The 27,283-nt window shown below is 46.4% G+C and overlaps 1 protein-coding gene across 6 annotated transcripts in view; it reads right to left on the bottom strand.

Annotated features, from left to right (window-relative positions):
- The window catches only part of LOC134340356 (calcitonin gene-related peptide type 1 receptor-like), a 122,903-nt gene that overhangs the window by 8,948 nt on the left and 86,672 nt on the right, over positions 1-27,283 (bottom strand). For all 6 annotated transcript variants that reach the window (XM_063037512.1, XM_063037516.1, XM_063037515.1 and 3 more), the window contains 7 exons: positions 23,207-23,357; positions 19,002-19,112; positions 17,610-17,722; positions 14,170-14,261; positions 12,061-12,187; positions 2,360-2,513; positions 47-107 (listed from right to left, as the gene is read on the bottom strand). In XM_063037512.1, the coding sequence (XP_062893582.1) occupies positions 47-107; positions 2,360-2,513; positions 12,061-12,187; positions 14,170-14,261; positions 17,610-17,722; positions 19,002-19,112; positions 23,207-23,357 (809 nt within the window). The remainder of the gene's footprint in view (positions 1-46; positions 108-2,359; positions 2,514-12,060; positions 12,188-14,169; positions 14,262-17,609; positions 17,723-19,001; positions 19,113-23,206; positions 23,358-27,283) is intronic.

Raw genomic sequence — 27,283 nt, forward strand, 5'->3', positions numbered from 1 at the left:
TAGTTTCTATCCATAGCTCAAGAAGAGAAATCAAAGCTGCTCTTACTTGTCATTGTAGTACATGCTCCTGGCAATCGCATGTATAATGGCTGGAATCAGTGGGAACCCTGACAAGAGAAGGACACAGTGTCAGTCTTCCCATTAGAGAGTTGTATAATGCATCTTAACCCATGTAACACTATTATCCAGTACCTCTTCAAGGACCTGTCTAGTTCTGCTGCTGTGTCTTATGGTGTAACTGCTCCACCAGCCTAGGGCACCGTTCAGTGGACCACACATCTGACCCTGCTGCGGACGCACTGTCAGAACTCAGCTCGTGCTCCCCAAATGCAGACCCAGTCCTTCTGCAAACCTCATGCCACAGCTCGCACGCATGGCCGGCCATTCAACCGCGAGAGGCAAATCCCCCAAACATGTTGCAAGGTTCACAGTTGTGCTCTTCCCTGTCTGGGGGACAAGGAGGCCCAGAGACAGCAAGAGGGGAGCAGAGGGACACGGGCTGCCTGTGCATCCAAATCCTCTAAAGGAGCCGGGGTTGTGCCAGTGACTACTGAAGATGACAGTAGCCTCATTACTCTAATCCTCCTCCTCACAGCCCTTCCCCTTCGATATATACCACCTGCTGAATAATAAGGTGCAGATTCTACATTCCAGCCCATCCCTCATCAGGAACCTCTGCCTTCAATTTTCCCCATTTCCATTCCAGGGCCCCTTGAGGAGATTGTTTCATTAGAGGTGGGGCAGACAGCCACATCTTTTGCAGCTAATCAGGGACTCCACCTCTCCACCTGCAGTGAGCCCTGGGCACTGTGCCCAATGACCTGCACACACTAATGTTTTGCAAACATCTTTGTTTTAAATATCACAGCCCCAACAACTAATCTAAGGGGGCCCCTTGCTGACAGCAGTGCTTATTTGTTTGACTGCTGTAGCTGAAGAGTAATAGAGCCCTTCAGCCCAACTCGTGCAGCCCCATATCCATCTAAACCTTTGCTACCCATTTATCTGTCCAAATGCCCTTTAAGAGTTAGGATTGTACCTGCCTCTGCCCCCTCCTCTCATTCCACAGATGGAAAACCCTTTGTGTGGAAAAACATGCCCCAGGTCCCTTTTCAATTTTGAGCAAGTAAACTTGAGAAGCAACTGGAGGAGGGCTTGATTTGCCAGTTGTGCAGCAAGTTGTCACATAATGAGGTTCCATGGTTTGAACAGTGTTAACAGTCCTGGTTTTTTCCCGTTATGCAAAGGTGAGGGCAACTGGAACAAACAGTTCCTTGAAAAACCAACTCGTGAGTGAGTTTGGAGAGGGCTAGCGGGGTCAAGAAGATCCCGATGCATTGGTCAGTGTTAATAACCACTTACATGCCTCTGCCATCTTGGCAGATGTGAGGAGGACTAAGATTCAACAGCACAGGAACCATTAAATTGCCATTGACTTTGAAGACCTGTGGAATTTCAACATTAGTTCATAAACGTTACTGAACTCCCTCCCCAACATCACCGTGGGTACACTTTCACCAGGACTGGCATGGTTCAATGTTACAGCTTATCCCCACCTTCAGAATCTGGTTTATTATCACCGGCATGTGACGTGAAATTTGTTAACTTAGCAGCAGCAGTTCAATGCAATACATAATCTAGCAGAGAGAAAAAAATAAATAAAATAAAATAAAACATAATAATAAACAAACAAGTAAGTCAATTACATACATTGAACAGATTTTTTTTAATGTGCAAAAAAAAACAGAAATACTGTATGTTAAAAAAGTGAGATAGTGTCCAAAACTTCAATGTCCATTTAGGAATCGGATGGCAGAGGGGAAGAAGCTGTTCCTGGATCGCTGAGTGTGTGCCTTCAGGCTTCTGTACCTCCTACCTGATGTTAACAGTGAGAAAAGGGCATGCCCTGGGTGCTGGAGGTCCTTAATAATGGACACTGCCTTTCTGAGACACCGCACCCTAAAGATGTCCTGGGTACTTTGTAAGCTAGTGTTCAAGATGGATGACCTTCTGAAGGTCAGTTAGGGTTGGGCAGTAAATGCTGGTCACCCAGTTCCTGATAACTAAAAAAACATACAGTACTCCTGGGAGAGCAGACAGAATTCAATTTCACGTCATCCAAAAGACAACTCTTCCTACAGTGCTGCATTCCCTCAGAACGACACTTGAAGCTTTTATGCTCAAGTCTCCAGAGTGGGAATTGAACCTGGAATCTGATTGTGGAAAGCACCACTTGACACTAGGATTGCAAGTAGCATGAAACAGGACCTTTTAATTAAAATTATTAAACTTTTAAATCACTTATCTGATCAAAGGCTATAGGCAATATCTATTGTACTGTGTTGCTGAGAGTACATACCCCATCCAAGTACGTAGTACCAGAATAAATTTTGCTCCTCCACAAATGCAGCCACGATAATGAGAGTGTGCAGGTAGACCCCTTCACACAGCATCCAGAAGTAATTGCATCCAATCAAGTACAAGTGAACAAAGAGTAATATCCTACAGCCAACCTGCGGACAGGACACAGATACAGACATCAAAGGTAATGCATTAGGAAATGCGGATCGCACATTGGCAACAGTGAGACCACAGCAAATACTGCAGGAGTGTGGCAGGCCTACAAATGCTAAGAGAGTAGACGAGCATTTTATGTCCATGGGGATAAAACCTCCAGCAATTTGCTTCAGGATTGGGAATCCGTCACTGAGGACTGCCAAATGCTCTGTGTGTGACTTGCTACAGAACAAGAGATAAGCTCCAACTAAACAGCTTTCAACAGAGCTCACAGGCAGAATCCTTAACAGAATGTCTTTTATGAAACAAAGCATAAGCTAGTGGATACCCATGACTGCAACTGCGCAATGTATAAAAGGGGCTGAATCCTGTATTGATGTGGTTAACCCATTTCTTTATTTCTTTTTACTGTGGCAAGAGATTCAACAAAGTGGTCAACTCTTTTATCCCTAGGCCAATTGTCCTTTTTGGTTGAATTTTTATTTAAATAAATGTTGTTGACAATACTTCAAAGTTCAAAGTTGAGTTTATTGCCAGATGCACAAGTCCATGTGTGCACAGGTACAATGAAGAACCTACTTGCAACAGCATCACAGGCACATGGCATTAGATATGCAGCATTCACCAAAAAAAATTGTTACGTGAAAAAACACAATTAGAAGAAAAAAATAAAGTCCATCTTAATGGAAAATGATCAAAGTGATCATCGTACTACTGAACTCTAATGGTTAGGATTTTGTAAGTTGGTTCAAGAACCAAATGGTTGAAGGGAAGTAGCTGTTCTTGAACCTGGTGATGTGGGACTTCAGGCTTCTGTACCTCCCACTCCATGGTAGCTGCGAGAAGATGGTGTGGCCTGAACATGGGATCCTTGATGATGGATGTTGCCTTCTTGAGGCAGCATCTCCTGTAGATATTACAGATGGTGGGGAGGGATGTGCCTGTGATGCACTGAAATGAGCCCACTACTCTGCAGGTCCTTGCATTCCTGCGCATTTGAATTGCTATACCAGGCCATTTCACATTACAATGGAATCCTCACTGTCCAGGGTGCATTCCTGCCCCTGCAGTGTGCCTTTCCTCCAGAAAGCCAGTTGACACCAGGACATGGACATAAACTTGGCAGAGGGACAGGCAGTCAGCTCAGACAGACCCCTGGACAGATGTGTGTGCTTAGTTTTGTTGTTACTTTAAGTGAGGTGTGCACATATGACATGGTGGCGTAATAACGTAGGCCATTCACGTACTTTTACAAATAACCCATAATTAATTACTTAAACAAACAAAAATGCTTAATCAATTAATATATTTACAACATTACTCAAATATTATTGAAATATTAAATGCACTACACTCCTCCCTGCTTAGCCATGAACTCCAAATTCAACATAGAATACATTTCAATGATATACACAGTATACTATACAACTATTATATAGACAGCCACAGCAGAGTAACTTTTAAATTGTCCCATTCAGGTCTAAAGATTTAATCGTTGTGGAGGATTTCTTATTCTTGTAGGATAACGAATTTCCTGACCAGGGAGATTACTCTGCTTGTCAGGTGAGACTTGCGGATGTGAAACAATCTCAGATCCTGGGGCCTCCTCCATGGTGGTTGTAGAAGTTGACTCTGGGACTACAGGAAGTGGTTCTGACAGCTCTAGACACCTTTCTTCTGGATGTGTTGGCATCCCAAACAGTGCCCGGCAAGCTGTTTGATCTGCTGATCTATCCCAGGCCACCAGACAAAACTTTGAGCTAACACTTTCATTTTGACCAGGCCTAGGAGACCGGCATATAGCTCCTCCAACACTTGAAAATTTTTCAGGTATTTCTTTTTCCCCGGGTTAAATGGGAAAATCCATCAGCGTTTCCATGATTAGTCGTACTCTTGGATTTGATCGTGTAATTGTATCCTCCAAGAACCAGAGCCCATCTCTGTATTCGTATTGCTGCTGTTAGTGGAACAGCCTTGTGTGGGCTGAAAATGGACACTATTGGTTGATGATCAGTAATGAGAGTAAACTCTCTCCCATACAACTACTGGATGACGTGGATTATAATGTGTGAGTACAGTGTCTGATGCCACCGTTTTCTTTGCCTTTTGGAAAGCCACCTGACATTGCTTTGTCCATTGTCTTTTCTTCCTCATCTGAAGGAATGAGTTCAAGGGGTGGAGTATAGTAGCCAGGTTTAGCAGGAACCTGTTATGGTAAATGATAAAACCTACAACGGTCTACAACTGGCACACATCCTTTGGCCATGGGGTATTACCACTGCTTGAATTTTCTCAGCAAACTTCTGTTTTTTGTGCGTCAATGGTGTGATTGCAGTAAGAGATACTTGGTTTAAAGAATTCACACTTGCTGCATCATGCTCTGAGCCCAAAATCTTCTAATCTTTTTAGCACTCTCTTGAGATTTTTTAGATGTTCCTTATCATCCTTACCAGTGACAATAATATCATCCAGGTAACGCTGAGTGCCCGGGCTCCCTTGAAGCACTTAGTCCATAGATTTCTGCCTGAGTGCAGGGTGCAGATGCTACCCAAAAAAAATAAGCTTTTTATAGCAATTAAGCCCTTTGTGAGTGCTTATGGTGAGAAACACTTCGGACTCTTTTCTTCTCTCCATCTGTAGGTAGGCCTCAGCTAAATCCACTTTGCTGAAGCATTCCCCTCCAGAAAGGTTTGCAAAAATATCCTCTATCCTGGACAGAGAGTATTAATCTACTTTTAGTACTGGGCTGATGGTGACCTTAAAGACACCACAGATCCTGACAGACCCATCCTTCTCAGCTACTGAGACCACTGGAGTTGCCCATGGGCTCCACTCAACCTTGGAAAGAATTCCTTCTGCCTTCGTGTGATCTAGCTTTGTAAAACTTGGGTGTGGCATTTTCATTTAACACTATTTTACCCTTGATATGTTTGAGTTTTCCAATGCTGTCCTTGAACACTGCTGTGGCATCATCCAGAATCCTTTCTTCATTCACTTTCAGTTGACTCTATTGCAGGGGATGTGGCATGCACTTGGTGGATCTCTGATCAAACCATAGTTGTCTCAGCCAATCACATCCCTACAATGCTGGCCCTCCTGTTTTTACCACATATAAGCTCAAAGTGGCTTGTTAGTTGTTGTATTTCACTGTTACAAATGTCATTTACCAGTGTAAGTTGTTAGTTGGATATCTGCAGGCTTCAGGTCCACACCTTTGAAATGCCATTCAAACTCATTTTGTGTAATGACTGAAACAGCTGAGCCAGTGTCCAATTCCATTTTCATTCATTAATATCACCCGGTACCCACTGTTTATGAACCCATGAATTTGTCCATTTTCTGCCTTTTTTTAAAAACTCAAACATCTCTTCCTTTTTTAAAAACTTGAAAGTCCCACTGTTTTTTTTACTTGAATGTCTCGCTGCGCTTCAATGTCTTGGGTTCGTTTAAAACTTCCTCATTGTCACTGTTATGTTTTGTAACTCTAAAACATAAAACTAATTGAAAAAAACGTGTGCTTAATTCTGCTTTTACTTTAGTGAGGCACGTGCATATGATGTGGTGGTGTAATACTGTCTACCATTCATGTACTTTTACGTATAACCCGCAATGAATTATTTAAACACAGAATGCTTAATCAGACAATATTGCTCAAAAATTGCTGAAATATTAAATACAGAGACCCCCCCCCCCCATGTTTTGTAGGACAAGCTTGCAAGGAGGCACTGACACAGCAGAACCTTCTGTAAATGAGGACACAGCAATGGCTACACACCACTGGAAGATAGATGGCTGGACATGGGGCACCCCCAACATACTCCTCTCCTCATGCCATCAAGGCCCCATTGACGTTCACCAGACACACTGCGGCAGCATACAGAAGTCGAACCTGGGTCACAAGAAACAGACTGAATCCAAATGTGCAGAGCCCCAAAAAGGTATTTGTGATCTCACACACATTTTCCTGAATGAGGGAGAGAGAGGCACCTGACAGACCAGCCCTCTTCAAAAGGTAGACCAAGTCCTGGACCAAATGCATGTTGTCCTGGAAAAATGGCCTTGGTCTGGGTGGGACTGGTTAGGGTGGATCAAATGAGTCAGAAAGGAACTACAGTGTGTGGATGGGATCCAGGTAAAGATCTTGTGTCGAGGAGGAAGAGGAGAATCTCTGCCGCATCTGCTCTCAAGATGAGGCTTTTCATTGTAGAACAAAGATGTACTCCTTTTTCAAAGAAAGGGGCTTCCCTTCCTCCACCATTAACGATGTCCTCAACACTCCTCTTCCATTTCACGCATGTCTGCTCTCACCCCATCCTCCCGCCACACCACCAGAGATAGGGTTCCTCCTATCCTCACCTACCCACCCCACCAGCCTCTGCGTCCAGCACATAATTCTCCGAAACTTCTGCCACCTCCAACAGGATCCCGTCACCAAGCACATATTTTCCTCCCCTCCACCCCCACTTTCTGCTTTCTGCAGGGATCGCTCTCTACACAACTCCATTCATCCTCCCCACTGATCCACTGATCTCCCTCCCGGCACTTATCCTTGCAAGTGGAACACCTGCCCCTACACCTCCTCCTCACTACCATCCAGGGCCCTAAACAGTCCTTCCAGGTGAGGGGACACTTCACCTGAGAGTCTGTTGGGGTCATCTACTGTGTTCAGTGCTCCCAATGTGGCCCCCTGTATATCGGTGAGACCCGATGTAGATTGACAGACTGTTTCACCAAGCATCTATGTTCTGTCCGCCAGAACGAGCGGGATATCCCAGTGGCCACACAGTTTAATTCAACTTCCCATTCCTATTCCAACATTTCCATCCATGGCCTCCTCCACTGTCGTGATGAAGCCACACTCAGGTTGGAGGAACAACACCTTATATTCCGTTTGGGCAGCCTCCAACCTGATGGCATGAACATCGATTTCTCAAACTTCCAGTAATGACCCCACCACCCCCTCCCTCTTCACCATTTCCCATCCCCTTTTCCTTCTCTCACCTTATCTCCTTGCCCACTGATCACCTCCCTCTGGTGCTCCCCCTCCCCTTCCATCTTTCATGGCCTTCTGTCTCTTTCACCAGTCAACTTCCCAGCTCTTTACTTCATCGCTCCCCCTCCAGGTTTCACCTATCACCTGGCATTTCTCTCTCCCCTCCCCCCACCCCACCTTTTAAGTCTACTCCTCAGTTTTTTTTCTCCAATCCTGCTGATGGGTCTTGGCCCAAAACGTCGATTGCACTTTTTTCCATAGATGCTGCCTGGCCTGCTGAGTTTCTCCAGCATTTTGTGTGTTACAGGGGCATTGAAGAGAAGCTACTAATCTGATAAGAGCATGACTGCCCTATGCCCCTTCTCCAGGCTTTCCCCCAGGACCTGTGCATAATCACCAAGCCTGAGAACTCGTCTCTTTGTTCAGCTCAACTAACAACAACGAACATCCAATCAGCAAGTCCTCCTACAAAATGCTGTGCACATTCTCACTGGACAGATTTGGAGAAAATACAGCCCCAAGAAAGAAGTGGATCAAGTTGTGTATTCCCTCCAGAACCGTGACAGAGGAGCTGTTATTGGCTTGCAGCTCCACAAGCTATTTACTGACACCCCATCATTTTACCAGTGAGTAGAAAGATGGGGTGCAGTCCAAGTCCTCCATGATCTTCACCTGCAACTATGCAGCTCAAGCTGCAAATCCCTCTGCACACAATTCTTCTGTTTCTACCTCTGCCATAGGGTGGGGCAGGAGTTCACGTCTTAAGGTTCCTCTGTTACATATCCAGTAAGGACTATGTGGCAATCCGCTGCTTTCATGGGATCTTGGTTCCATTAGACCTGTCCAGTGAGCACATCTGCAGTGTTCTGAGAGGGCTGACCCAGACGCTGAACCCTCCCCTGACTCTGGCTTCTTGCAACAAAGGGCTCCACCAACTGCTTTTGGACTCCCAGTTGCTTCGCCAATGAGTCGAAGGGTGAGCCACAGTGCAAATCATGCTGCCTTTGGATGTGTGAATTCACATACGTGCCTTGGGACTGCTGAAGCATCCGCAACGCATCCTTCCTCTCCTGGTATTCCCACCACAGGAGCGGGTCCTCAGTGGTCAGATCGAGACAGAACTCAAAATCAAGCAGCTCTCTCCCAAGCTGCTCGATCTCAGACTTCCGCCCTTTGGTTTACCCCCTAGTGTACTCCTGACATAGAAAGCAGATATCGGCCTTACCCACATCGTACCATACCTGCAGGGAGTAGATGTTCTTACATCTCCTTCTCCGGGCAGTACAGAACTCTCAGAACACGTCCCAGAATCGGCTGTCCTTCAGCAGCAGGTTGTAAAGTGCCTCTATATGGATCCTACCCACGTGCACAATGTGAAACTCTACCCACACAAGGTAGTGCCTGAGAAGTACACAGGCAATCTATGTGAGAGCTTCCTCTTCTAGACTTCCTTTGGAAGGGGCTGGGTGAAGGCTCCACTAGGTTTCCACTGAGTCAAAGGAGCCCACTAGCTCCTTTAACTTCCTCATTGATGCCTGGTTGCACTGGAGACTCGAGTGGTCCTCCTCATTGAGGGTACAGTTGAAAATCCCTTCACCCTCCCAGCTCCCCCGCCACTGTACCTGCACCAAAGGTGGTACAGCTACCTGTTTAGTCACACTCATATTCTTTTTACGCCATTTTCTCTCCAAGTATTCGTTCCACATGCAATCCCTGTAATTTCCTCCAACCCAATAACCATATAACCATATAACAATTACAGCACGGAAACAGGCCATCTCGGCCCTTCTAGTCCGTGCCGAATAGCCTTTTCTAATTTGTTAATTTCTTCTCTATTGATGTGGGTGTCTGAGGTCTGGAGTTAACTTCCTTAGACCTTTCCACCTCTCTCCTTCAAGATGTTTCTTAAAACTTTTCTCTTCAACCAAGCTTTTGATGATTCCTTCTGTGCCTCGGTATCTGAAGTCTCTCCAGAATAGTGCCTTAGGACACTTTGTAAATGCAAGTCATTGTTGCTGTGGACTGGATACCCTCCACCACTGGATACCGTTGAGTACCCCATGCTCCTCCACCACTACTTCCTTTAACCCTGTGTAGCTTCCAATTGTAGTGCTAGTGTGATTCAACTCAAAGTCAGCTTTGTTGCTTTTGACTTGTTTCTTCAGATGAGGCAAGCTTTTAAGAAGTTAAAAATTCAGAATTCATTTTACCGGTACAATTTCATTTTCACTCCACCACTTTCTTCCCATTCCCAGATATGCTACCCCTCACCTCACAAAACCCCTAGCCCGCCCTCCACAGAAACAAGCACATTAACTACATCTACACAATACAAGAGTTTGCTCATTCCCCAGTGACTTTGGGGCAAAGATTGGGCTTTGAATGGATCACAGTTTCACAGCTTGTTAGCTCAGAACACAATTCATCACCTCTCACAGAGTGCACTGCAAAAGTTGCTTTTGCAGTTCAGCACAAGTCTTGCGTGAGTTTGAGGATGTGAGAGCAAGGATTTCGGGCTGTGTTCAGACCACAATGGGGCAACTGGGAAGTTTCTGGAAGAGTCCATCTGCTGAGACGGTGCCAAGCACTGAAATGGCTCGTCGTTCTCCCATCACACAGCGCTGGACATCAGAAAACTGGTATGATAAGTTAGCGCTAAATGCCATTTTAATCCACCTCCCCATTCCCACACCAAACTGTCTGTCTGTGGCCTCCCCACTGCCAGGATGCCAAACACAAATTACAGGAACAGCTCCTCATATTCCACCCCTACCACCAGGTAGTCTACAGCCCAACAGCATGCACATTGAATTCTCCAGCTTCAGGTAACCTGCTCCCCCTCTGTCCCTTTTCACTCTCTTCGTGATCTACCCAGTATCATCTACACCCATCCCAGCATCCATCACCGTGTTGGTTTCCCCTCCCCACCTACTCCATCAGTCCGTCACCCACACACCACTCCAACTGGGTCCCCTCCCCCACCCACTCCATCTGTCCATCACCCACACACCCCTCCCACTAAGTCCCCTTCCTCATCCACTCCATCTGTCCATCACCCATACACCCCTCCCAACAGGTCCACCACCCCATCCACTCCATCTGTCCATCAGCCACACACCCCTCCCACTGGGTCCCCTCCCCCACCCACTCCATCTGTCCGTCACCCACCCACCCCTCCCACGGGGTCCCCTCCCCCACCCACTCCATCTGTCCGTCACCCACACACCCTCCCACTGGGTCCCCTCCCCCACCCACTCCATCTGTCCGTCACCCACATACCCCTCCCACTGGGTCCCCTCCCCCACCCACTCCATCTGTCCATCACCCACACACCCCTCCCACGGGGTTCACTCCCCCCCACCCACTCCATCTGTCTGTCACCCACACACTCCTCCCACTGGGTCTCCTCCCCCACCCACTCCATCTGTCCGTCACCCACACACTCCTCCCACTGGGTCCCCTCCCCCACCCACTCCATCTGTCCATCACCCACACACCCTCCCACTGGGTCCCCTCCCCCACCCACACCATCTGTCCGTCACCCACACACCCCACCCACTGGGTTTCCTCCCCCACGCACACCATCTGTCCGTCACCCACACACCCCTCCCACTGGGTCCCCTCCCTCCACCCACTCCATCTGTCCATCACCCACACACCTCTCCCACTGGGTCCCTTCCCCCACCCACTCCATCTGTCCATCACCCACACACCTCTCCCACTGGGTCCCCTCCCCCACCCACTCCATCTGTCCATCACCCACACACCCCTCCCACTGGGTCCGCTCCCCCATCCACTCCATCTGTCCGTCACCCACACACCCCTCCCACTGGGTCCCCTCCCCCACCCACTCCATCTGTCCATCACCCACACACCCCTCCCACGGGGTTCACTCCCCCCACCCACTCCATCTGTCTGTCACCCACACACTCCTCCCACTGGGTCTCCTCCCCCACCCACTCCATCTGTCCGTCACCCACACACTCCTCCCACTGGGTCCCCTCCCCCACCCACTCCATCTGTCCATCACCCACACACCCCTCCCACTCGGTCCCCTCCCCCACCCACACCATCTGTCCGTCACCCACACACTCCCCCAGCGTTCCCATCCGCCCGGACCATCTCTATTACTTGGTTCCATGCTCCAACTTCCTCTGCTATGAGACCCACCATCTTCAGCCCTTTGACCCCTCCACCTCGCCCCTCCCGGTCTCTGTCACTATCTTCACTCCCCCCTCCTCCATTTGCCTATCAGCCTCCTCACCTGCATCCACCCGTCACCTGCCACCCCTTCCCCTCCCCCTTTATACTATCTATCTCCTTCTGCTCTTACAATCCAGATAAAGGGTCTTGAACAGAAACCTTGACCGTCCAATCCTTTCCACAGATTTTGCCTGACCTGCTACGTTCCTCCAGAAGCTTTTTTTTTGCGCAAGGCGTTTCAATCACTTTTTTGATCAAGTAGATTCAAAGATGAAGCACAGCCTGGAAGATATGGTTGCAGCTCCCAAGTTGATGCTGATATTTCTCTGAAAGCAGTTAAAACTTACAGGGTTCCTTTCCACCAGTTCCTTGTTGTTTGCCACCGCTGACAGCCAAATGAGGGTGATTATGGAGTTGAGGAGGTACGATACAAAGAGGCTTTTGTGCAGTGAGATTCTCTGACAGCTGAGACTCCTGGGGCAAGAAGTGAGATATACATATAATGTTTTAGGGTTATCCTGAAAGAGATTTCCATCCCGGTCCCCACAGTATGGACTGATTGTAGCAAGGAATCATTGTAAAAAGGAGGCATTGTTAACAATCAGAACTTAATGCTAATCAAGTAGATGCTGCATGACCTGCTGAGTGCTTCTCGAATGTTGTGCTTTTTAATTCCTGATTGGCAACAGTTCTGATCACCTTTCATCACAACCTGCAGGGCAGCGTGGCTCACAGCACCAGAGATGAGGTTCAATCCTGACCTTGGGCACTGTCTGTGTGGCGTTTACTCTGGGTGCTCTGGTTTCCTCCCAAATCCCAAAGACTTGCACACTGGTAGGTTAATTGGCCGTTGTAAGTTGCCCCAAGTCCCCAAGTGTGTAGAGAGTGGTAGAATCTGCAGGGAAAGGTGGGGGGGGGGGGGTGCCCATGGGAATGTAGGGAAATTAAAATGTGATCAGTGTATATGGGTCAGCACAGAATTGGTGGGCTGAAGGGCCCCTTCCCATGCAGTATGCCTCTTAACAGAATGCTGTCAGTTTGTTTGAAAATTTCAAGCAACGCCATTTTCCAAGGCCAGGGCTGGTCTGGGCCCTTGGAAAGCACCATTAGAAATTTCTGCACCACAGTGTTTACTCCATCATAAAAATGTAACAAGCAGGCAGCTGTTCGGGATGATTATATGAGAAATTATACCAGTGAAATAAGTTAATGTAGAAGCTAAAATGAGAGCACTCAGCAGGTCAGGCAGCATCTGTGGAAGAGAGAATTAGGGTTAGCATTTCAAGTCAAGGACTCTTCATCAGAACTGGGAGCCTGAGAAAGCGAATATGCTTTGAGTTGGAGGGGTGTAGGGAACAGGGGAATGTCAGTGACAGGGTGGAGGTCGAGGTTGTCCAGGTGATGCAACACTTCCACAGCCGCCAAGTTAACAGACGCATCAGGGTGATTAGGGAGGGAGGGACAACCAGAAGGACATCTGTGAGAAACAGAATGGCGGCCGCTGGAAGTCTGGAAATGCCCAGCAAATCAGACAGCATCTGTGGAGAGAGAAAATCTAAGTGGCTAGCCTTACATCAGAACTAGCCAGTTCCGACACACAACAGTAAAACTGGCTGTCTGAAACTGCACTTGATAGTCACAAGGGCTGCAACACACACGGACAGAAGATGAGGTGGTGTTCCTGTCAGTCCACAGGAGGGACCCTGAGCTATTAATTCAAACCTCCATCCCACTCTGACCTCTCTGCCTTAAACTCCTCACAATGCTCCAATGAAGTTCAAAGAAGAGCACTTCATCTCCACCCTGGGCATGATGCACTAACCCACCTTTCTCCATTAGAAGATCAACCATATTAATATTAATTCCTCTCACTAACACGGTAAAGTTCAAAGAGTCGGGGGGAAATGCCGTAAAAGGAAATTGTTGCCAAAATAATACCTACACAAAAACCACAGCAGAATATTTCTCTCTTGTGGCTTATTTAGTCCGAGTAAAAAATTAACAGCTTCCTTTTTAGTGAAGATTTCCAAAAAGAATACAACCTCTGAGGCACGCTACCTCCCTGGTTTGAATAGCGGGAAATGGTTCTTGTGATCATCATTGTCCACTTAAATTACATTATGATATAATAAACCTCTTGCTGTGCCTGGCTGCCTGGGCGTGTCTGCTGACCGGAAGTTAATCAGTGAGTTTGTCAGGATGTGTGGACCCTGCCCTCAAGGTGACAATTATCAAGAGACTATCACTTCATGCCTGCGTTTCAAAACTCTCACATGTACAAAGCGGGGAATGAATTGGATTGAGTCCTGCCCTTATGCTTTCCCAAGACTATCCTCTCTCAGTTAGAAACAAACTTTGTAAAAAGCCAGGGTTTCTCCAGAGTGTCACCTCTGAGCTTCATTCACATTGAAGTAAATGCAAGTTTTTAATAGAGGATTTTGAAAGTGTACACTTACTTGTAATGGAAGAAAATACAAAGGGCAATCAATAAGCACAAGATGGAGATTCCATGTCCTGTGATGGCCACGTAATAGAGAATTGTTGCAGTCTGCAGATACACAAATGCAAAAGTCAGAATGAGCCATCAATGTGCAGCAAGGTCACATCACTGACGCTTGGGGCCCCTGTGACCTTAATCAAGTTGGTATTTGGATATGAGAACAAAGGCTGTGAGTCAGTGTCAGCGCTGAACGCCATCCTGTTCTCAGCCACGGGGAGACGTGAGAGGAGCCACAACCACACAGGAAGCAGGTGCGGGAAATCAGGCTGGTTTCACATTCTACCAATTAGATAGATGACTTTTCATGTCTAATCCCTTACTTTTAAGAAAAGCTCAGTGATGCATTTACTTCATTCACATTTCGGTTTTTGCAAAGTGGACACCAAATTAAAACGTGACCATCCTTGTCCAGGACGCAGTGTCTACACGTCCCTGTGAGCCTTGGACATCACCTTCCCTCTCTTCAGCGACACCCAGACACAGACATATCCTCAGAAATGGGGCAGGCAGTCAGCTAGGGTGGAACCCACCTGGAGTTATGAACGGCCACCTTGGTCAAGCCTAGGAGAAGACTGCTAAGGAGGTCCCCAACTAACTCAACTGAGCCCACATCCCACCCCAAAGCACCCAAAATCAGGAGAGAAGGACTGAAGAGCAGCCAAAACTTGAGGAGCTTAAACAGCAGCTATAACCTCCCATATTTGATATGTATAGTACAATCAAACACAGGCTCTTCCAGACTGCAGAAATGCTAAGCGTTCTGCAACACTTTCCATCCCAAGTCCCTGATGTGAAAGGACAGGACTTGGGCACAGAGAGAGAGCTCCCCTCGGGTATCACCTCAGAAAAGACCTCCACAGCGTGTCCAGTTGGCAGACAAGGATGACAATGAGCAGCCCGTACAGGAAACCCCTCTGTGCAGCATAGAACAGCACAGAGGACAGTGCCGAGTGACGACCCGCGTTGTGTGGGACTTGCTCCAGAGGGTTTCATGAACTGTGTTCAATGAGTAATTGTAGCCGAGTAGGAGTTAACCCAGTTGGGATTGACCCACACTCAACAGCCACTATGCCCTCACAGACAGAGCCACTCCCTCCACCAGGGGGAGAATTGCTCTGACTGGAGCTGACACATCCCAGATTTTGAGGGTCCTGGTTAAAAAACACACACACACACACACACACACACACACACACAGGTAACTTCCTCAGAGCAGTGAGAATCAGTTTTAGGAAGGTCCTCAGCTTTCCCAACTACAGGGACAGATTGGTGTCACAGGGGCTTCTTCACTCCACTCTTCCCATGTGAGGGATCAGAGTGATCCCCCCTTGTAGAGGGCTTTGCCACAGCCTCCCCTAGAACAGGACATCAAACTGTCATGAGGTAAACTTCTCCTTCATCAGCAGAATGGACAGATGATGTGACGGAGGCTGCTCGTCCAAAGATTGAGTGGGGTTGGGCTGATCCCTTGGGGCACCTCCCCCAAAAGGTGCAGGCAAGGGGAGGAGAAGCTCACCACAATTGAAGAGACGGGCGTTGGAGGGGATAACCCTCTTGTCCAGTGACCTTCTGTGGATTCCACCAGCTGGAAAATCCCACCCAGAGCAAGCCCCTTGCTCACAGGCAAGGACAGCTTCGGCACCGTCTTCAGGAAGAAGACAGCCTTCGCGTACCTTTGAAGCCACAACATTGCCATGGAGTCATCGAATCAGACAGCACAGGAACAGGCCCTATGACCCATGATGACCAAGATGCCCATCTAAGCTGATCCCATTTGTCTGAATTTGGCCCATATCTCTCTAAACCATTCCTATCCACATACCCATCAAATTGTCTTTTGAATGTTATTGTACCTACCCCCAATCACTTCCTCTAGCAGCTCATTCCATCTACCCACCACCCCTGTGTGAAGAAGTTGCCCCTCAGGTTCCTATTAAATTTCTTCCCTCTCACCTTAAACTTCTGTCCTCTAGTTCTTGATTTCCTTACTCTGGGAAAAAGACTGAGTGTATTCACCCTATCTCTGCCCCTCCTGATTTTATACACCTCTATAATGTCATCCTTCAGTCTTACACTCCAGAGAATAAAGTCCTAGCCTGTCCAACCTCTCCCAATAAGTCTGGCCCTCAAGTCCTGGCAACGTTCTTGTAATTCTTCTTCACACTCTTACCAATAACATCTTTCCTATAACAGGGTGATCAACTAGTCCATGCTCACCCATCTAAATTGGTCCCATTTGCCTGAGTGTGGCTCGTACCCCTCTAAATCATTCCAATTCATGTACGTGTCCAAATGCTTCTTACAACACTGGAATTGTACCTGCCTCTACCATTTCCTCTGGCAGCTCATTCCACACCCTCTGTGTGAGGTTGTTACTCATCAGGTCCCTTTTAAATCTCTGCTGTTTCACTTTAAGCTTAGGCCTTCTTGGCTTTCATACCCTTTCCCTGGGAAAAAGACTGTGACCTCATCTATGCCCTTCATGAATTTGTGCACATAAGGGCCACCAACCCCAACTACTACCTTTACACAGGCCTCTATCGCCACGTTGAGGTGACCAAAGATCTTCATCCCACCCTTTGCCGTTGGTAGTTTGAATGGTGACTGGGCCATGGGAGCCGCTGGAGCAGTGGGTGGGAAGGAGGGAGTGGCCACTGGCGAGAATGGAGTGACCACTGGCAGATACAATTACAAAGCACTCCAGCAATATAAAGCAAAGGAAGAGGAGGCACAGGATGCTGTTGCTGTTCAACATTAGCTCTTTAGATATCCGGATAGATCAGAATCAGAATCGGGTTTAATATTACTGACATGGCATGTTGTGAAATTTGTTGTTTTGAGGCTGCAGTACAGTGAAATACATAAACACAAACTAGAAGTTACAATAAGAAATATACGTGCAATATATTAAATTAAATTAAACAAGTAGTGCAAAAAGAGAGCAAAAATATTGAGGTATTGTTCATGGGCTGGTTTGTTGTCCATTCAGAAATCTGATGGTGGAGGGGAAGAAGCTGTTCCTAAAACGTTGAGTGTGTCTCTTCGGGCTCCTGAACCTCCTCTCTGATGGTAGCAATGAGAAGAAGGCATGTTTTGGGTGATGGGGGCTCTTAATGATGGAATCAGAACAAGAAAATGGTTCTAATGTTAATCTCAGTGGAGGGCCACAGCATACATCCTTCCAGTTTGAGATAAACAAATCAAACACACAGAACTCCTGTATTTCTGATGGTAATTTTAGTTCAGCGTGTGCAATGGATGAGAGGCCATGGTGAATGAGGAGCTGTGTAGGGAATGGGATGGTAAGTAGTTAAAAATAATCTTTTCTGTGATAAATGACGTGAGCTGGTGAAGAACATGCACAGTTTGCTGCCAGGTTTAAGACAAGTTTCTCACCATCTGTTTCCCCTCGGTATACGCTGTACACTGGGTGTAGTTAGACCATGTTCGGTTGCTCTCTGGATGTTGGAACCACCTTCCTTTCTCGGTGCAAATCTTGGTTACCTTTTCTGAACAAGATGAGGAATGGTTATGGTAGACTTTCGTCAAGCAAAATATCTGCCTCTTCGACAGCAAGATGTAGTCTAACAGAATGTAATCAGCAAATTTTGATATTCACAAACAAAGCAGTGGCTATGGGAGACCAAGGTTATCAATAAGAAGGGGACTGAGCTAATGGAAACCAGCAGCACAATAACCCAGTATACTCAGTCACTGAGTGTGAAACACCTAAGATGCTATATCATTGTCTACCACAGTTTTGATTAAACATTTTGATGTCTTTGAGCTGTTTGGTGTATGTGTCAAGGTGGAATATACCTCATATCTAATAAAGAGGCTGCTGAGTGTACGTTCATGGTCTTCTGCTGCTGTAGCCCATCCACTTCAAGGTTCAATATGTTGCACATTCAGAGATGCTCCTCTGCACACCACTGTTGTAATGTGTGATTATTTGAGTTACTGCCACATTCCTATCAGCTTGAACCAGTCTGGCCGCTGTCCTCTGACCTCTCTCAGTAACAAGTCATTTTCACCCACACAACTGCCGCTCACTGGATTTTTGTTTTTTGTACCATTCTCTATAAACTCTAGAGACTGTTGTGTGTGAAAATCCCAGGAGATCAGCAGTTTCTGAGATACTCAAACTGTCTGGCACCAACAATCATTCCACAGTCAAAGTGACTTAGATCATCACATTTCTTCCCCATTCTGACGTTTGGTCTGAACAGCAACTGAATCTCTTGGCCATGTCTGCATGCTTTTATGTATTGAGTTGCTGCCACATGACTGGCATAGCTATACAAGTCTACCTAATAAAGTGGCCACTGAGTGTCGATAGAATATAGGAGTTAGAAGTAGTCAGCCATTGTGATGACAGGACAGGTGGTTTGGAGATATTTTTTTGCAGTAAAATAGAGACCAAGGTCATCAGGCAGGTTTAACCTCGAAGGAACTGGGCCAGGTATTGCAATTGGTGGCTCACAGATGCTATGGTGAGGTTCACACACATCCTCAGCCATTTCAGTGTCTAAACAGATGGAACTGCATCTTATCCAGGACTGGGATATTGACAGCAGCACTAGAGAAGTAGAATTGGGTGTCAAGGAAGCCACTTAGGGGAAGCATACAGATGGGCAAGGCAGGAATGAAGTAAGAATAATCTGTTGGGGAAGCAATGTTTGGATTTTCCCACTGCACTGTGTATTATCACAGATTACAGAATAATTAAGATAACGGGCAGGGTGGGGTTTGGGGGGAGTGGAAGAGACTAGTATTTTACTGACTTACCCGTGTAATCAAAGTCCTGGAAGTAGTTAGGGCAATGCTGCACAGAGGTTGACTTGGCAGGAGCGTCCTCCCAACAGAGCCATCCATCCCAGGTACGACTGCAGTAGGACCCTGTGCAAAAGCAGTGCTTTAAACGTCCACTTTCTCCCTTTCTTATCTGGTCCTCTGAATAACCCAACTTGTTTTCACTAAACCTTAAACTTGGTGTGCTGGGCTATCTTCCCTCTCTATCACAGTTCAGCAGTAGAAACAGAAGACTGTGTGTAAGTCCGGTGTCTTCCAAGTGAGACGTTAACCTGAGGCCCCGTCAAGTGGATACAGAATGATCTCAGGTTACCATTTGAACGAATTAACCCTGGTGCAATGCTTACACTTCAACCACAATCACTAAATACAGTTTATCCAACATCAAAAGCACCTGTTTATAGCAGAATCTTGCAATACATAACTTTCATGTAGTGTTTACTGAATTACAACACTGACACAGCAGTACTTAATTACTTAGGGCCAGATTTTGGAACATCCTAAGATGGTAAAAGATACTTTTGCACAGCCACTACACGGCAGTGAAAAGCAGAGTGCTGGCTTCCCCTCTGAAATCATTTCTTCCAAGCCGACAGCCTATCCAGCTCCTTACTTCTCTTGGCCTTGCCGTCCAATGACAGGGGCAAGATTTGAAAAGACCAGATAAGCACACACTTTAAACTGGCCAACTGACTTCAATGCAGCTCATCAATAAAAAGGAGCCTGCTGAGAACAATGCAGATTTACTAACCCTTACAAACAAAAGCGAAGGAAATGAAATGTAAATCCATTTGTCTCTATCAAAGCAGCAAATCCTCTATATTATAACGTCAATGCAATATTACAAGGCATGAAACTGCATCATGAAGAAAGTTCAGCAATGATAGATCTGATGACAAATCCTGGGCTGAAATGTGAAAGCACAGTGTGATGACCCAGTGTACCCAGTCCCAGAGTGAGGAAGGACAGTGTGATGGCCCAGTGTAACCAGTTCTGAGTGTGAAAGAACAGTGTCATAACCCAGTGTACCCAGTCACAGAGTGAGACATTGTGATGGCCCAATGTGACCAGCTCTGAGTGTGAAAGGACAGTGTGAAGACCCAGTGTACCCAGTCACAGAGTGTGAAAGGACAGTGTGATGGCCTAGTGTAACCAGTCCCAGAGTATGAAAGGACCGTGTGATAACCCAGTGTACCCAGTCAGAGTGAGAAAGGACAGTGTGATAATCCAGTTTCACCCATTCCCAGAGCGTGAAAGGACAGTGTGATAACCCAGTGTACCCAGTCCCAGAGTATAAAAGGACAGTGTGATAACCCAGTGCACCCAGTCACAGGGTGGGAAATGACAGTGTCATGACCCAGTGTACCCAATTTCAGCGTGTGAAAGGACAGTGTGACGACCCAGTGTACCCAGTTCCAGAGTGAGAAAGGACAGTGTGATAACCCAGTGCACCCAGTCACAGAGTGAGAAAGGACAGTCTGATGACACAGTGCACCCAGTCCCAGAGTGTGAAAGGACAGTGTGATGACCCAGTGTGCCCAGCCCGAGAGAGAAAAGACAGTGTGATAACCCAGAGTACCCAGACACAGAGTGTAAAAGGACAGTGTGATGACCCAGTGTACACAGTCAGAGTGAGAAAGGACAGTCTGATGACCCAGTGTACACAGTCAAAGTGAGAAAGGACAGTGTGATGACCTACTGTACCCATTTGCACAGTGTGAAAGGACAGCGTGATGACCCAGTGTACCCAGTCCCAGAGTGTGAAAAGACAGTGTGATAACCAGAGTACCCAGTCCCAGAGCGTGCAAGGACAGTGTGATAACCCAGTGTGCCCAGTCACAGATTGTGAAAGGACAGTGTGATGACCCAATGTACCCAGTCCCAGAGTATGAAAGGACAGTGTGATAACCCAGTGTATCCAGTTCACAGATTGTGAAAGAACAGAGTGATGACCCAGTGTACCCAGTCACAGATTGTGAAAGGACAGTCTGATGACCCAATGTATCCACTGCGGAGTGGGGAAGGACAGTGTGATGAGCCAGTGTACACAGTCACAGAGTGTGAAAGGACAGTGTGTTAACCCAGTGTACCCAGTCCCAGAGTATGGAAGGACAGTGTGACGACCCAGAGTACCCAGTCCCAGAGTATGGAAGGACAGTCTGATGACCCAGTGTACCTCATCCCAGAGTGTGAAAGGACAGTGTGGTGACCCAGTGTACTCAGTCACAGAATGTGAAAGGACAGTGTGATAACCCAGTGCACCCAGTCACAGAGTGGGAAATGACAGTGTCATGACCCAGTGTACCCAATTTCAGAGTGTGAAAGGACAGTGTGATGACCCAGTGTACCCAGTTCCAGAGTGAGAAAGGACAGTGTAATAACCCAGTGCACCCAGTCACAGAGTGAGAAAGGACAGTCTGATGACACAGTGCACCCAGTCACAGAGTGAGAAAGGACAGTGCGATAACCCAGTGCACCCAGTCACAGAGTGAGAAAGGACAGTCTGATAACACAGTGCACCCAGTCCCAGAGTGTGAAAGGACAGTCCGATGACCCAGTGTACCAAGTCAGAGTGAGAAAAGACAGTGTGATAACCCAGAGTACCCAGACACAGAGTGTAAAAGGACAGTGTGATGACCCAGTGTACACAGTCAGAGTGAGAAAGGACAGTCTGATGACCCAGTGTACACAGTCAAAGTGAGAAAGGACAGTGTGATGACCTACTGTACCCATTTGCACAGTGTGAAAGGACAGTGATGACCGTGTACCCAGTCCCAGAGTGTGAAAAGACAGTGTGATAACCAGAGTACCCAGACACAGAGTGTGAAAGGACAGTGTGATGACCTAGTGTACCCAGTCCCAGAGCGTGAAAGGACAGTGTGATAACCCAGTGTGCCCAGTCACAGATTGTGAAAGGACAGTGTGATGACCCAGTGTACCCAGTCCCAGAGTGTGAAAGAACAGTGTGATAACCCAGTGTACCGAGTCACAGATTGTGAAAGGACAGTACGATGACCCAGTGTACCCAGTCCCAGAGTGTGAAAGGACAGTGTGATGACCCAGTGTACACAGTCAAAGTGAGAAAGGACAGTGTGATGACCTACTGTACCCATTTGCACAGTGTGAAAGGACAGTGTGATGACCGTGTACCCAGTCCCAGAGTGTGAAAAGACAGTGTGATAACCAGAGTACCCAGACACAGAGTGTGAAAGGACAGTGTGATGACCTAGTGTACCCAGTCCCAGAGCGTGAAAGGACAGCGTGATAACCCAGTGTGCCCAGTCACAGATTGTGAAAGGACAGTGTGATGACCCAGTGTACCCAGTCCCAGAGTGTGAAAGGACAGTGTGATATCCCAGTGTATCCAGTTCACAGATTGTGAAAGGACAGAGTGATGACCCAGTGTACCCAGTCACAGATTGTGAAAGGACAGTCTGATGACCCAGTGTATCCACTGCGGAGTGGGGAAAGACAGTGTGATGACCCAGTGTACCTCATCCCAGAGTGTGAAAGGACAGTGTGGTGACCCAGTGTACTCAGTCCCAGAGTATGGAAGGACAGTGTGATGACCCAGAGTACCCAGTCCCAGAGTATGGAAGGACAGTCTGATGACCCAGTGTACCTCATCCCAGAGTGTGAAAGGACAGTGTGGTGACCCAGTGTACTCAGTCACAGAATGTGAAAGGACAGTGTGATAACCCAGTGCACCCAGTCACAGAGTGGGAAATGACAGTGTCATGACCCAGTGTACCCAATTTCAGAGTGTGAAAGGACAGTGTGATGACCCAGTGTACCCAGTTCCAGAGTGAGAAAGGACAGTGTAATAACCCAGTGCACCCAGTCACAGAGTGAGAAAGGACAGAGTGATGACACAGTGCACCCAGTCCCAGAGTGTGAAAGGACAGTGTGATGACCCAGTGTACACAGTCCCGGAATGTGAAAAGACTGTGATGACCCAGAGTACCCAGTCACAGAGAGTGAAAGGACCGTGTGATAACCCAGTGTACCCATTTCCAGAGTGAGAAAGAACAGTGTCATAACCACTCCCAAAATGCGTATTGTCAATGTGACGGCTCCACCGCCTTCCTTTGTCATATAGTTCTTGAGAAAGCTGAATCTTCAGCTTTTTATTTTTGTCTTGGTGTTAATGTTTTCGAGGTTACCGCATGCTTGGTACATACCTTTCATTTTATATGGTGGATCTCTGATGATTTTTAAGTAACACTTATATTGTGCTGACATTATTATGGAACGTGACTCAGTCAGTGACGGCAGCAGACTCGCCATTGTTTCTCTGTTTGGTTGAACTGTGCTGTGTTCCCAGCAGGCTAACTGGAAAGGAAAAGTATTTCTTTGTGAACTTCTTGAACTGTTCAGCAGCCTCGTGTTTGTTTCTCCATGTTATTGACTTGCGTGTTATATCCTCTGTCATATTGCCAAGTTTTTTTTAAACTCACTTCATATTTCACAACACAAAGCAGAAATAGTTCATATGAAAGTTAGGCAGCAGTTGACTTGATCATTTACTTGTTAATTGTTTGTCTGATTTGATGCTGAGTTAAACCATTTTCAGATTTGATCAACCACTATTCTGAAGCAAAGATCCTGTGTAACAAATTCTTGGATGATAGTTAAGCAAAATCCAGTCATTTACCACTGAACTGCTGAAAAAAAACCTCAGTTTATTTATTTAGCAATTGTGATTTTCCACCTATAAAACCATACTGTGATTTCATAATTGCCTTGTTACTATGTGCCTAGTAACGAATTCCAACATGTTTCCCAGTGCCAATGTCAGGCTTATAGGCCTATCTTTCCCTCTTATCGAAGCGGAATACGCAGGAAACGCTCAGCCGGTCAGGCAATATCTATGGAGGGTGAGACAGTTAACGGTTCACGTTTGTGGACCTTCATCAGAATTGGGAAAGGGCTTGAAGTAGAAGTTGTTCAACATGAGGATAAGTTCCGTTAGGTGAATGAGTGTTCATGGAAGGGATCTGGTTGAGCCTCTGTTCAAAGAAGAAGTGGAAGGCCCTCAGATCATTATAATGTAGGATGGAGTTATAGAGGGACTCTCCATCCACATTGAAGATAAGTTGTTTTGGACAAGGGAAATGGAAACTGTCAAATCTGATCTGAAATCCCAGATCTGAAACCACCATCTCTGAAACCCTCTATTAAAATGATCAGGTCCAAGATAGTTGTTGATCTTTCATCCCATTTAACTTCTCCAGCACTTGACTACTTCTGTTACTTTCAGTTTCTCACAATCATTAAATACAGAACATTTACTTACAAGCACTAAGCTGAAAGAAATGGTCTTAAGAGAACAATAAGGTAGACAGAAGGAAAGAGATTTTCGATATGACAGCACAATACAACAACACTGTAATGATCCTGCACCATCAAGACTTTGGTTGTGCCTGAACGGCAGATTTACTAGACTACTAAATGTTACTTTTTATTAATAGCTCGCCACACTTTTAATCACTTATTTTATGGCAATACAATAAATAAATATATTACCCATCATAGAATGAAGTTTCACGTGAACATGGTGAGTATTAAGGAAGTGCAGGAAACAGCGCCCTGCTGAGTTTAGGGGGAGTAAGAAGTGGAGCCCCAATGAGTTTAATAAGCATGGGCACTGGGGCCACGTGAAAGAGAATAGGGTCCAGGGAAATGGCTGGGGGGTGCTGGAATTGCTCTTGAAGCTGGCAAAGACTTGATTGGCTGGGATAAACTGTCCCCAGTTTAGGTTAATGGGAAAAGATTCAAAGGAGAGTTGATGGGTAACTGTGACAGAGAATAGGTTACAGTGATACAGAAAATAAGACATGCAATTGCTCCTCTGGAAGATGGCATAGACTCGAAGGCCTTCTTAGGTAGTGTTTTTAGTGAAACTGTGTTAGAGAAAGTATGTGACAGTACACAATGATGGCAGATGAAAATTCACAGAGGGAACACTGTTGTAAAGCATTTCAGATAGGAAGGGGACCAGGTGACAAATGTGCTCCATGAACACAACGGAAACAGTGAAGTACAAAGCTGATTGAAATGCTGAGTAGGTTTGCTGAACAAAGTCCACAACTGTAGCAGCTCTGGGAAATCATTAACAGAGGGAATAGACTACTGAACGCCATTAGAATGTAAATCATGGATGAAAAAGTGCTCAGACCAACTTGGCGAGTACCAGGTTCGGTTCTGGTCTCTCCCATCATGAATACTGAAGTTGGTGAGGCAGAAAGAGACTGAAACACTTGAGATCATCAGAGAGAGAGCCAGAGTTTGTCCTAAATGACTGTGGTCTGGCAAATCAGGAAAACTGGGGAAACCTTCACTATTCAACCTGTAAAGGAGATGTTTAAGAGAATGCAAGACAAGGGAAAAAGGAAAAGGTGAATATGGATTCTTACTTTAAATTGAGGGATAAGAAAAAGGGGGTCACTACATGAAACAAGCAAAGGCAAATTTAGGGCAAAGGTCAGGAAGTTGTCCTTTTCTGGGAGATGTAGGGAAGAGGAGAGAAAGAACAAAGCCTCAACCGTAGCTATGATCAGGCAACTTTGTGACAAACATGTTACAGGTGTCCCCCGCTTTTCAAACGTTTGCTTTACGACACCTCGCTGTTACGAAAGACCTACATTAGTTACCTGTTTTCACTAACAGAAGATGTTTTCACTGTTACGAAAAAAGGCAGCGCGCGATAAAAGGCAGCGCGTGCCCCGAGCAGCCAAGCTCCTCCCCCAGAACTGCATTGCTTAAACACATGCCTGTGAGCATCTGTGCTTTATATCCATTTATTTTGAGCATCCGTTTACAAGATGAGTTCTAAGGTATCGGAAAAGCCTAAAAGAGCTCGCAAGGGTGTTACACTTAACGTAAAACTAGACATAATTAAGCGTTTCGATCGTGGTGGACGAAGTAAGGACAAAGTGAGTTTGGCTTGTGGAAGTTGACGAAGATGATGTTGAAGAGGTTTTGGCATCCCATGACCAAGAACTGATAGATGACGAGCTAATGCAATTGGAAGAGGAAAGGATAACAATCGAAACCGAATGCAGTAGCGAACGGATTGAAAGTGAAGTTGTCCAGGAACTGAACGTGAAGCAACTGCGTGAAATTTTCGCTGCAATGATTGCAGAAAAGTACGACTTTAATTTTGAAAGGGTACGTAGGTTTAGGGCATATTTGTAGGATGATTTGAGTGCTTACAAAGAACTGTATGATAGAAAAATGCGCGAGGCTAAGTAGTCAAGCATACTGTCGTTTTTCAAGCCTTCCACATCAGCCACAGCAGACGATGAACCTCGACCTTCGACATCGAGGCAGGCAGACATAGAAGAAGATGACCTGCCTGCCCTGATGGAAACAGACGACGATCAGATGACACCTCAGTGTCCCACCACCTCAACCCTCGGGCCGCTGACCGATACATTGCTGCAAAGCATGCAGTGGTGCAGCGGTAGCCGGGACGCACCCAGCACATCTTTAAGAAAAAAAGCCAAAATAAACAAGTGAATTAATTAGGTGCCGCCTGGCACGTAAATGTCGGCCCAGATCAGAGGCGATTGCCCATTGCGTTGCCACTGATCTGGGCCGACATTTACGTGCCGGGCGGCACCTAATTAATTAGCTTGTTTATTTCGGCTTTTTTCTTAAAGATGTGCTGAGTGCGTCCCGGCTACCGCTGCACCCCTGCATGCTTCACAGATCGGTATCAGTCCACGGCCCGGAGGTTGGGGACCACTGCACCACCGCAGCCTCTGACAGCTCAGCCTAACACACCATCATCAGTGTGCTCGATGTCTTCCCGATTCCGGTAAGTGATACTACACTGTACATACATTATTTCTACTTTATATAGGCTGTGTTTTTTTAAGTGTTATTTGGTATGATTTGGCAGCTTCATAGCTTAAAGGTTACCGGAGAGAGTGTTTCTGCCCAGAGCGCTTGCGCCGTGTTTCTACTGAGCGTGCTTGTGCGAGATTTTCGCTACAGAGAACAGTGTGGCAATGATTGTAGAGAAGTATTTCTACTTTATATGGGCTGTGTATTTATCATATCATTCCTGCTTTTACTATATGTTACTGTTATTTTAGGTTTTATGTGTTATTTGGCATGATTTGGTAGGTTATTTTTTGGGTCTGCGAACGCTCACAAATATTTCCCATATAAATAAATAGTAATTGCTTCTTCGCTTTACGACATTCCGGCTTACGAACCATTTCATAGGAACGCTCTACCTTCGGATGGCG

Source organism: Mobula hypostoma, chromosome X1, assembly GCF_963921235.1.
Source record: "Mobula hypostoma chromosome X1, sMobHyp1.1, whole genome shotgun sequence".
Classification (NCBI taxonomy): Eukaryota; Metazoa; Chordata; class Chondrichthyes; order Myliobatiformes; family Myliobatidae; genus Mobula; species Mobula hypostoma.